We start from the raw sequence: 13052 nt of genomic DNA on the forward strand, positions 1-13052 counted from the left end.
TCCTGGGAAACGAATTAGAATATGGGAATATCCATGTGATAAACAAGATGATGTTCGAAGAGAATATGTTGGTATGAGACCATATCAGCCTATAAATGAATATCCACTTGTTGATTTTAAGCATAAAAAACGTAGTTTTCAGTCTTCTTGGTTCGTAAAGTTTCCATGGCTAGAGTTTTCTAATACGTAGCTGATAGACTGATTCATTTGGTCTGGACTCTTCCAGTTTCCACTGCTACAATTGAGCGAGCATTTTCAGGGACGAAACTTCTCAAGATACCACTTCGCAACAAAATGGAGCAATAAATAGGAGCAGAAATATTTAAACAATGCAATGCTTTTGTATATTGAGAGAGAGATTGCTCATGACATTGATATAGATTACATAATTGATAGATTTGATCTTTTGAAAAATTGAAGGCTAACTAAAGTAGTGTTTATTTAAGTTACTCTCTTTTGGCGTAAGTTGTATTTTTTTTTGTTATGCATACTCTATTATATGATTAATATTTGAACTTTTGGAAAATATTTATCCACATTTGATGATTTTATTGTGAAAATATTTGTTTGCATTTAATTTTTATTTCATGTGGAAAATATTATGTTGCTTTCTAGATTAATATTTTTATTTATTTTCTAGCTCTCCATATTTTGAAATCTCTATTATATGATTAATATTTGAACTTATGGAAAATATTTATCCAGATTTGATGATTATATTATAAAAATATTGGTTTGCATTTAATTTTATTTTATGTGGAAAATATTGTATTGGTTTTTAGATTAATTTTTTTTATTTATTTTCTAATCCCGTATTTTGAAATTCTGGCTACGCCTCTGCTCGTCGAACGAAACCCGGAAGCTCAAAGAGGTGTCGGCTGCTATCAAACCCAGATATGGGTCGGCCCAGATCATGTTTTCTTCCATGAAGTGGATGACAAGTTATTGCATGATTTGATTAAGGTTAATGTCGAGGGAACTACGGAGCTATTTTTTTAATGTCGGATCTGACTCCGTCAGACCCACCCTCTGCGTTCTGTTTATTCTTCCACTAAAGCGTCATCTTTTCTGTCAATTTCTTTTTTTAATCTTCACTCTTCTTGTTATTTTTTTTTGTGGGTTTTTGCCCCAACGTTAAAACTAGTGTTGGATCTTGCGGGCCTCTTGTATTTAACGGAGAAGACACTTCATGTGTTCGTGCTTTGATGCTGGAAATATGTTGAAGTTTATTGCCTCGTAATTCTACTTCAGTAGCTGAAAAGTTACATGACTTGTTAATCTGAAGTAGATGTTTTGGGATTTTAACGATTATTAGTGTGGATCTGTCTGGTTTAAACTACTGATGACCGTATTTGAATTCTTTGTGAATAGATTCCTATGGTTCAGATTTTATGATAGTTTTACTCTCAAGCTGGGTCTCATTCTTGTTTGCAAGTTGTTTTGTTGAGATTCATTTAATGAGATTGTTTGGTATCTTTCAGATTTATTGATCAGTTTGAGTTCTCAAGATGCCTCCATGTGTAATACAAGAACAGCGGGATTGATGTGTAGTTTCAGGTACATTTCACCAGTTCGAATCTCTCCCCATCATTTGAGAAATCTCTGTTTATATTTTTGGGGACCCCAAGAAAATCATGTTATCTGTCTAGTATTTGTATTACATCTCTCGGATGTAATGCAAATACTAGACAGAAATAGATGTGAATCCCAATAAAGCATAAGCCGTCATCGTCACTGTAAAAATTGAATGTCTGAGCAAAAAAAGAGTTTATAAAATGATACAGACAGAAGGAATAATCAACCTAGATCAGAAAGTACGGTTGAATAAATAGAAACTGATACAACGCATTACAGGCTGATATAGCACCTTTTCATCTGATTTCAAGATCTCTTTCAGAGGTTGTTTGAGCCTCTTGATCGATACTGGGGTTGTTTGTCTTGCTTTTGAAAGAGTTCCCGCTAACAAACTTGCTTAGCTTGCTCTTTGTTCTCGACATTGATTTTCTACTAACTCCATTCTTCTTACCAAGATGTTCTAGGATGTTTCTCAAACTACTGTCATATCGACGCCTACAAGTTGGATATCTTGATATTGATTTCGTGATCCCTTGAAGTCTTGATTCCAAAACAAACAAAAAGAAGCCATTGAAAGTCAGGACAACCATAAAAATCAGCAGGCAGCACAGTTCGTTTCTCCTTAAAGAAATCGATTAGAGGGACAGCAGCTCATACCTCCGGGCAAGTGCATCCAGTTCAGCACGTCGAAGCTCAGATTCAGGTGGCGGGCCAGTCATTGAGTTATTTAATCTTGAAGGATCACCTTTAAACAAAACTAATTTACCAAGGTATTCCTCCTCAATTTCAGTCAGCTTACAAGCTTTAATCTGGTCTTTCATGATCAAAAGTGGATTAAGAAACCAATCGAAGTAGGTGTCTTTTGGTCTGTTGGAGGGCATAATTTCAGTAACATTGTCTCCTGTAGGCACAAACATTTTCTTGACACCATCTCAACATAAAAATTAAAATGATACTGAATTTTTGATAACCAGAGATAAATATTATAAAGGATTCAATCGGTTTCGAAAGCGTAAAAGAACCTCTGATAATCGTGTAAGTGAAATTTTACGTTATGCTACAATGAAGCAGACATGGCACAAAGACACGATATATTATGGACTTTGTGTGTTTATCTCCAACAACATTGCAGCATGCCTCTGAAGGATGATTTTAGGCAATAAGACCAACAGTAGAGCCAAACTCAAACACGAGGTAATTGACATGGGATTGCAACAGACGAACATGGACATTCTCTAAAATGGTTCTAAATAGAAGAGAGGATACAATGTCACGTACTCAGTAGTAAACCAGTAGAATTGGCATTTGCCGAACGTAGAAGGAAATGAAACAGGCAATATGCGGGTAAACCAATGCTCATCACTTTGTCGCTGTTTTTGTTATTCTTGGCATACTCAATATCTTGCAGAGTTATGCTTCCTTCAGAAACCATAATTTCCCCAACACGTTGACACTCCTCGAACCAGCTATCAATCATCTAAAAGATAATCACATTGCCGAAAGGCATATGTATAGAGAAGATAACACACATTAATAAATAGAAGCTTTATAAACGATTTATTCATTTAAAGTTGATATATTCCATCAATGCACTACTCTTGACCAAAAGCATACCTCAATGGGCTTCAGGTCTAGCATAGGTGAATTGATAGAACTTGCACGAGAGAGTGGTCTTTTGAAAGAATTAGGCCTCGGGATAGAGTTGGAACGAGAGATAGTTGTTGATGGCTGATTCTTCCTATACTGTGGCCTACAGAAAATTGTAGGTAAATAAGTCATTCATTGCAGTATACTATAAAATTTTGAGAAAAAAAAATGCATGTTCAAGAATTTGGTTAGAAAGATAGCAAGAACCTGGGAAAGCAGGATCCCTCGGGCATGTCAAGAACATCATTGCTATATTCATCGTACATAGACAGTGAAGTCACAATGTAACAAAGCCCATACCACATTGAGGACTCCTACAATCAAAAGCCAACAATTAGACGCTAAGTCGCTACCAACAGAGGTGATTAGGGAGTTCAAAGAATCGAGAAAAATAAAATGTTTTTCTTTCTTTTCTCCCCCTCAAATCATGGTGGAAAATGTTTATAAGTTGTACTGAATGTCTCAAAGTTTGGAATCTAGGTGATGAGAGAAGCTGGCTTGAACTCGGTGGAAGAGGTTATAACCGAGTCACAGTTACCACAAGTTGGTTGCTACTCATAAGATAAGCTAGAAGGAAAACCAATGATGAAGGAAGACTGGTGCAGCCGGTATATGGTGATAACCATAAAAGGAAGTTGACTCCAGGAGGTGAAGGGTAATCTTCTTCAGATGAGATTTTGCACTAGAAATTCTCCAGATAATAAAGAAGGAAAATACGAGAAGTGATAGGAAGAAAAGTGAGAATGAGGGAAGAAACTCGATTGTACTTTTCTTTGAGGGTTGATCAAACTTGTATTGTAACTTCTTGAGAATCATTAAAGATGGCTGTTTCTCCCGTGGATGTATGTCTTCAAAAGGACCGAACCACGTAATATAGGGTGCCATTGTTTGTGTTTGAATATAATTTTTTTTTCCATTGATTCATTAATTCTTGAGATTTGGTTTAGCGACAGAATTCTTGACAAACAGAAGTTGTATCAATTGCAAAGTGATCGGTTGTGATTGTGGTTCTTGAAGTGACTCGAGACTTTCAATATTCGGAACTGAATCCTAACATAAGCAGTAAGAAAAAATCCAACCTGATACACTATCACTGCTGCATAGGCACCCAAGAAGATACTTGACACCATGGAGCCCAATACCGCCCCTGCAACAGCTAATGGCCAGAGTAAAATCGCAAGACCAGCAAATGGCATGCATATTGTCTCCAAGAATGGCCCTTCACGACCTATACAGTCATGAAATAAGCGGTGCCAACCCTTGAAAAGCATGTAAAAGCTTTTGGACATGGCAACGACAGAAATCACTGGAAAGTCGATCATTGAACCCAAAATTCCAGCTACAAGAGCTTGGGGAAGATAAACCAATCTGTGACAGACGATCATTGGTAGAACAAATTTAGAACGTTACCAGAACTAAACCATTGTCAAAGAAATCTAATCGAACATTTCAGTTTGGACATCAAATTATCAAAGTGCTTCCTGGATCTGCTTTCAAACAAGTTTGTTCAAACCAGAGCCACTTGTTTCGTTAAAGCAAGAACACCAGCCAAATTATACGATAAAAACTGAATACCAGCCAAACTATATCATAAAACTTTTATCATAAAAAATTTCAAACAAAACCAGGAGCACACAAAAAAGCATTTGAGGACTCTCGAAAGCAACAAATAAATCTATAAAAATTAAAAACATCAACTTAGCCCAAACTTCTATCATCTAATAAGATTTTCAAGAGAGCAGAAGGCAGATTATTAATATTTGCAACCCTACATCTAAATTCATAAAGATAACATTTTTATGCTAGGATTTGCTCCTTATAAAACGTTTAAAAAATTATTCAATAAAATTATTATTCGGCACAAGCAATTCAGAATGTCATGCATGTAAATATAATAGCATTATTTTACAATGTGGCGACTGAAAATCCCATTACTCAGTCATGCGAATTTTGCTTGAATAAACCTGGAAACAGCAAGAGACAGATTAACAAGAGGAAATAAAACGAACCTAATTTCGTAATATTTTCCCTCCTGAGGCCCTAGTTTGAGTAGATCATCCATAATGGACAAGTAAGAATGATAACCAACATCCTTAACATCCCTTACAATAGTGAAGCTTCCTTTGACAGCATCCCAAGTTCCATCCTGCAAGAATAGTGAGACAAGATCGATACTATGAACTAGCGAATAACGGGGAAACAGTTGTATGCTAATTCTGACACAGTTTTCGTACGATAAAACAGTGATAGAATTTGTCAGTCTTCCCCTCCTCAACTGCCTGAAAGGTAGCAAACATTGGTGCAAGCAGGCCATATGCCGCCCCTGCTAGAACTCCACAAGCAATGCCAACAGGGGGCCATGCTATTAAGATGGAAGGAATAAATAGACAAAGAACAAGCTTCAAAGATGGCCCAAACTGTTTCGTTCTACAATTAAGAAACAAAAAACATCAGTCCCGATGACAATATATATATGCAGTAAGCAAAATAGAAGAAAGGTTCAAAATTGCACCTAAGAATGCAGTAATACGTATAGAAAAAGTGTATCGGCCAAAGACCCAGTATTATTCCAGATATTCCAACGGTCATTAGAAGAAGTATTGCCGGAAACATAATGATACCTGAAATGATAAATGCAACATAGCAGAAAACCATTAAAAATCAATGGAAATTTCCTTGACCAAAACAAGGATGAATGATATTAGCACATTGAATATGGCATTGGCAATCAGCTGAAATTCATTAAATGCCAAATTCCTACATTTCAAAGGATTTCAATTCAGTAATTCAAACTTCCGAGGTGGCCCAATCAGAATGCAAATTATCAAAAGTTGAAAATAAATCTTAAATTTTAAAAGAGCCAAGCTTCGGCAACTATATAACTAGTAATCATACTAAAACAGAGATATAAAATATTAACTACAAATTATGCAACAAGAACAGTTAATCTGCTTCAATCAACCACAAGAAAGAAGTAAAGTATAGTAAACTAAGGACCAATTATTCAGACCTTTAATGAAGCCAAGAATGAGAAGACCGATGAAGTAAGGCAAGAAACAAATGAAGCTCCACAAAGAAGCCCGCAACCCCCTCGGGGGTTCCATCTCCCCCTGGATCTTTCGCACAATCAACACAAACCCATCTCGCAATCCATCCGGTTTCTGCAAATAGCTCCGAAAGAAAAAGAAAAGACCCACTTTTTTCTTACTCAACCCCACATCGAGCACCAGATACCAATTCCTTTTCTTTTCTTTTTTTTACGCTAAGACCTTAGAGTTTGAAATGGATAGTGGAGCCATTTTATAGGTAAGCGGTTCTGCTTAACTTTGATGAGCATCGGTTGAGCACTCTCGAAGATTAAAAAAAAAAAAAAAGAAGAAGCAGCAGTTTTTGCAGAAAATACACAACATAGTGTACATACACGTGCAAATTTTTCTTTCTCCCATTGTCCAAATCTAATAATTTTCAACCGGGTTTGTTTTCTTTCTCCCATTGTCCACATCTAATAATTTTCAACCGGGTTTGTTTTAAAATTTGAAAATCGTGAATTTTATTTCTGAAAATCAAATCGTGACAACTTTTGATTTGTCATAATAGGCACCAGTTTTACTTGGGGTTGATGATTTAGTTGCATAGGGCGGCTGCCATGAAAATAAAACTATAATGAGAAATACCGAAAATAATCAATCGTGTCCGCGAGTCATTTCTTATCCTTTTGAAATAAAATCTCCCTTATAGCCACTCTCCTTCCTCGGCCGCGAGTCATTTCTTATCCTTTTGGAATAAAATCTCCCTATGTATTTATTAAATTTAAAATAAATTAATCACATTTATTATAATTATCAATTCATTATTAGCATCCACATTTGATTATTTACAACAGAGAAACAAAATAATTTTATTTAATATAAAATATGTAGTTATGTTTTGTTGATAGAAAATATAAAATTTATTATATCCTGACTTTTTGTTTGCAAGATGGCTGAAAATACGGATAATATGTTGTATTTGCGGGATAGACACATTTCAAATAATATCAACGCTGAAAATATGGATACACTCATACCTCCACGTCGGTTTGACAAATGTCTGTGGAGATTGCATAATGCTGGGATTCACCTCTGTGTCACCCTATGTTTAACACGCATGGGTTTCTATGCTGTAATTCAATGTGGTCCTATTAACAATTATGATAATCACTTACTTACAGCCATAGTTGAGAGATGTGGTCGTGAGACACACACATCTCACCTTATAGTTGACGAGACAACAATCATCTTACAAGACGTTGCACTTATTTGGGGTTTGAATATTGATGGCATGCCCATCACTGGTGTAGATACCTGCGTACGACAAACATGCGTTCCAACAGCGCTGTGCAACTTGGTCGGGTTTTACGCCTACATCTTCTCAGATTAAAGATTCACACCTTTATCCGACCGCTTTGCGAGACCGTTGCTTAAATAATATGATTAACTATCACAACATTGAAGAAAACGTGGTACAATATTCCCGTTGTGTGGCATTATTGATCATTGGTGGTTGTGTGTTTCCGGACTCAGAAGATGTTGCGGTAAAACTTATGTATTTGCAGTTTCTTGAGGAGATAGAAACTGTGAATACGTTTAGATGGGGTTCTGTTGTGTTGACATATCTTTACAGATAGTTGTGCGACACATCAATTGGTTTAAAGGTCAATTTGTATGGTCATGTTCAGATATTGCATGTACTTTTGCACTTTTACGGCCATTACATTTATTCTACATAATTTTTCTTATGATGTGACTATTTATGTTGTATGTTATTTCAGATTTGGGTGTGGTCTAGAATTACTCTTCTTTGCCCTGATAGATTGCAACAACTATCTATGTCAGCAGAGCAGGCTGGAGATGTGCTTCATGGTCTACCATTCTCATCATACGGGGCGCGATACTAATCAGAAATAACTAACATGTAATGGTATTTCATTATGTATTTTTAATTACTATATTATGTACTTTTTAAAATTGTAGGTGGAGACGTAGATTCTCTTGGACACACACAGCCCATGATTCAGTTCGTATCATGATAGATATGCTTGAAAGGATGGTAGACTAAGAGTTAGATAAATAAATTATTTATTTAAATTTTTGAATGTTTTTAAAATTTAATCTGAATGTTATATTATCAACTTGATAATATTTTTTTAATTTATTTGCTACAGTTTTTATGGACCGTTTATGATATGGAGTCCCCCGAGGTTGCTAGAATTCTTGATAGAAATAGAATTCATCTCTGTCGGTCTGCATGTGCATTGATCAATTTTCATATAATTGAGATGCATAGACCAGAGCGATGTCTTCGACAATTTGGAATGCGTCAGGGTATCCCGCCACCTGCTACTAACTTTGATAATTTCCATAAATTGACGCGACAATGGCAGAACAATTGTGATTGAGCGACGTATCACAAACATTTTGTAGATATGTTGAACGACATATATAATTTTTTGATTGGTGGGGATTATATCATACCTAGTTCACCCGACATCACAGTGGACTTTATCGGTTGGTATCATCCCATTTCACATATATTTCTCTCTTCAACAGTGGTACCTTCTAACGTCATTGTCTATCATCCTGTAGATGCAAACTACTGATAATTTATCGTAAGAAATATTCAATTTATCTACATATGTATGTGTATTTAGTTTTTTGTACTAAATATAGCTGACATAATATTTGCATCTATGTCACAGACACGCCCAACTCATATCCAAACTCCACCAAATGGACACAAAATTAGTGTGACCCCGGACCATCAACTCTAAATGCTGCATACACTACCTCGCCTGTGGTTTCAAGCTTTCTATCATATGATTATGGTTAAAACACTTCATTTGTCGGTAGTTTTACAATTTTTACAAAGTGACTTTCGACCGTTTATGAATGAGAGTTGCCCTACATTAAACACGTCTCCCATAAGATTTCAAGAATATTCAGAAACAAAAGGATATGAGGTTGGTGAGAATGTTGCTGATACCAGTACATCTGCAGCACAAACACTTACACATGGAGATGCTGAAGAGATGTTAAGTCGTGGACGTAGAGTCATTAGAAGACCTTCGTGAGGCACTTGGGGCATCGTTACCATCATCATTAATAACTTGTTTCGAGATGAAGAATTACTTATGTCGTATTATTGTATCTTTTTCTATTTTTTATTTTAATTTGATCTTTCTAATGCAACATTTGATTAGATATTGCTCGTATTCTTAGTAGTTTTCTTACCCGTGGTGATACTTGAAATTAAATGTCTGCAATTTTTAAAGTGCTACTGTAACTTTATATTGGAATAGTGTAGGGCAAAAATTCTGCGTGTAGGGCCAAAATTTTTCAAAATCAGAAGATTTTTTTTCTCAAAAGGCATGATCACGCCTTGTTAAGAGACATCTTCTGCATGTAGGGCCAAAATATTTCAAAAAATGTTTTCTCACAAAGCGTGATCACGTCTTGCTAGAAAACATCGACTGCGTGTAAGGAAAATTTTAAAAAAAATCAATTAAAAATTATAAAAAACAACATAGGATGTGTTCGGGCAATGCGTGATCACGTCTTGTTGAAAGACATCTACTGTGATGGGGCTACAGAGGAAGTATACGAATAAGGCGTGATCACACCTTATTAAAAGAATTCATCTGCGTTTAGGACCCTTTTTTTATTTGCAAACCCTTTTGTTTTGTTTGACATCAGAAGAGGTATTTAGGTAGGGCGTGATCACGCGTTAGACGAATACATCTGCTGTGTTTTTGTCCCTCTTTTTCTTAATTTTTTTTTTCAGAATTGCAGAAGTAAAATTCTTATAAAGCATGGTCACACCTTGTTAGAAGACATCTTCTGCACAATGGTAGCAAAATGGTACATTTTTTTAAACCAAATTTCACAAAAATACCTTCAATTACAAGAACCAAATTGTCAACTTTCACAAGAACATCTTCAATTACACCTCTAGGATAAACAATGGATAATATGTTATTGTAGATCTTTTACCTCCCACGTTGTCTCTCCCTCGATGATGGTTTATCCATTTCATTTCTTATGTATGTCATGCGATCTCTACCAGCCTGCCTCCTTTGTCGACGAATGGTATTCTGTTGTAATTAGAATGTAGGTTCATCCCAGTATTGTTCATCATGAACATGGTAGAATCTTCCATCATATGTGTTCATGTATTCGCTCAGTGTAAACCATGGTTGTACAAGCTGTACATGATTTAAACCAAAACATTTTGCTGCACATATAACATGTGAACAAGAAATTCAAAATATTGTCAATTTACCACATGTGCAATCACGCATAGAAATGTTAACAGCTTGTACGTGATGTTGACGACCTGGTCTTTCTCCTGTCGTGACGGATGCTGTTTTATCCCTTTGGTCAAATTTCATTACTCGATGTTCAATTGACTTTTTTGACCACATATCAAATTTAGAGTATGCATAATCAGTCCATGGTTGATATTTTTTCATCATCTTATCACTTAATGTTCGGCGTTCAATGAACTAATGAACTCATCGTTGTAAGGCCAGCTCCACTATTGCGGTTATTAGAAGACGTCGAACCCCTTTCCACACATCATTAATACACTCAGACATGTTCGTCGTCATTATCCTTCGTCTCCATCCACCATCATGAGCCAATGACCATTTTTCATTTGGAATGTTTGACAAATAAGTGAAAGCTGCTGCATTATTTTTTCTAATTGCTTCCATTGTCGCATTAAATTTTCTTATTTGGCATTGTATCTCTGCTTCCCAACATAAGTCTTTCACATGAATGTTTTTGAACTTACTGTTGAAATTAGAGCAAACTTGCCTCAAACAAAAACGATGAACACCACGAGGAGGCTTGAAGTCAGGGAGATCTTGCACTGCACTTGTTATACCCGCATTTCTATCAGATATAAGACACACACCTCTGCACTCTCTTGTAACATGTCGTGCAACATTACTTGTGAACCAATGCCAAGACTCATAATTTTCTTCATCAACAAGCGCAAATTCTAGAGGCAAAACCTGGTTATTGGCATTCAAACTTATTGCTATGAGTTGATTGTGCTTATACTTTGTGTACATATGGGTACCGTCTACACTGATTATGTTGCGACAATGTCGAAAAACCATTTATACACGGTTTGAAGGCACAAAATACAAAGTTCAAAATTTTATGTGGATGGTCATACTGTCGAAGATGTTTCCACTCCACAATAGTTCCTGGATTGTACTTCGACAAAACACCCATATATTTAGGAAGGAAAGTTACAGATCTTTCCCATGTGCCATAGACGATCTCCACCGCATGCTTCAAACTCTGTCATGCCTTAGCATACGATATATCATACCCATATTTTGCTTTAATACTTTCTCGCACATACTTGATCTCGTATGCAGGATCACAACGCACGATTCCCAGAAGTGTACTGGCTATCATGTTGATGTCAAGGTTGTGGTGATCTTTACTAACATGGCTAGATATGCATGTATGATCATCAACATATTTGGTTATCATGAAATAGCCTAAATTTTTTTCAACAATGCTCGAAGTCCCCACCCAAAATTGCCACCTTCGAACCAGTTCTTGCATTTGACCTTCCAAATTGTCGGCGAACTTTTGACAACAATATATTCACGTATCAAAACTCGAAAAAAAAATCCTTCGCTGAAGCTATTAAATAATTTTTTCTCTTAAAAACCATTTTACAGCGATCTATGGTCTATTAGGATAGTAAAAGTTTGTTCATGATGTAGAAAGAAGACCAAATGAATCTGGTCTATTAGGATAGTAAAAGTTTGTTCATGATGCAAAAAGAAGACCAAATGAATATGTAATTTGTTCGTCATATACTTCATTGAAAAATTAGAGAATTTCACGTAAATGTTGTTTCAATGCAATAAAAAAGTTTTCTGTCAGTGTTGCTTTAGACATCAAGACACGCGACGATGTGCCTTCATTTGCACTGTCAACATGGTCATCATCGTCTCCATCAATTGATGTAGCATACAAATCATCATCGCTATTTATTACATGATGAGAACTCTCCTCAAATAAATCATCTTGCTCAAGCACGTGTTCTGTAATTGGGGAGGAAATATTTGCAGCCCTATTATAACTATCAAAATGTCTAACGTTTGTGGAATTTTCTACATCACCGCATGAATTTAAATTCAATTGGCGTGTTCTACTCAAACCCCATGCAACATCAACTCCCGATGGAACCGTGATATGATGATCTCAACCCCCTGAAGTAAAATCCCATTGTCGTGTTCTATTCATCCCCCATGCATAGTCTTCTTCGGTGTGAGCCGTGATATGGTAATCCTAAAGACCAATGTCGATCCCAGAATATGTCTGAATTGACTGTTTATCGACGTGATATATAGAAGGTCTCGCTTGATTTAAACCTATTGTTTCCAAACCTTGTGTTATTACTGGAATGACTACATCAAAATCGTAATCACTTACGTTCTGCAACACTGGCGATGAATCAACATAGAAGTACATGCAATCCAGTGTGGGAAAATCAAATATAAATTGTATACTATCATCATCTGTGATATAGACATGCTCTTCAATGTAACGAGACAACGATTTGTTGAAAATTTGATGAAGAATTTTGATGGGTCGATCTCTAGGTTGCGATGCACATAATTCACCAGTTGGGAAAATGTAATAGACCGTGGGATTTTAATGGGCCTAGTCGCGAGGATACCATATCCAAATCTACAATCTTCAATAATGACATAGCCACCTACGTAGAGTAATGCCCTCACAGTATCCATGTCTAGAGCGAAA

The 13052-nt window shown here is 36.1% G+C and overlaps 1 protein-coding gene across 1 annotated transcript; it reads right to left on the reverse strand.

Annotated features, from left to right (window-relative positions):
- Positions 1-1695: 1695 nt before the first annotated feature.
- Positions 1696-6571, reverse strand: LOC140841495 (uncharacterized membrane protein At3g27390-like). Its single transcript, XM_073208979.1, has 10 exons — positions 6233-6571; positions 5735-5843; positions 5457-5649; positions 5232-5368; positions 4302-4590; positions 3430-3536; positions 3190-3325; positions 2854-3052; positions 2233-2476; positions 1696-2115 (listed from the first exon to the last, which is right to left on the reverse strand). Exons 1-10 carry the CDS (start codon positions 6324-6326, stop codon positions 1872-1874), a joined length of 1752 nt encoding a protein of 583 aa, XP_073065080.1. The 5' UTR covers positions 6327-6571; the 3' UTR covers positions 1696-1871.
- Between the last annotated feature and the right edge of the window lie 6481 nt (positions 6572-13052).

The sequence above is a fragment of the Primulina eburnea genome, chromosome 9, assembly GCF_022965805.1.
Source record: "Primulina eburnea isolate SZY01 chromosome 9, ASM2296580v1, whole genome shotgun sequence".
In the NCBI taxonomy this organism is placed as follows: domain Eukaryota; kingdom Viridiplantae; phylum Streptophyta; class Magnoliopsida; order Lamiales; family Gesneriaceae; genus Primulina; species Primulina eburnea.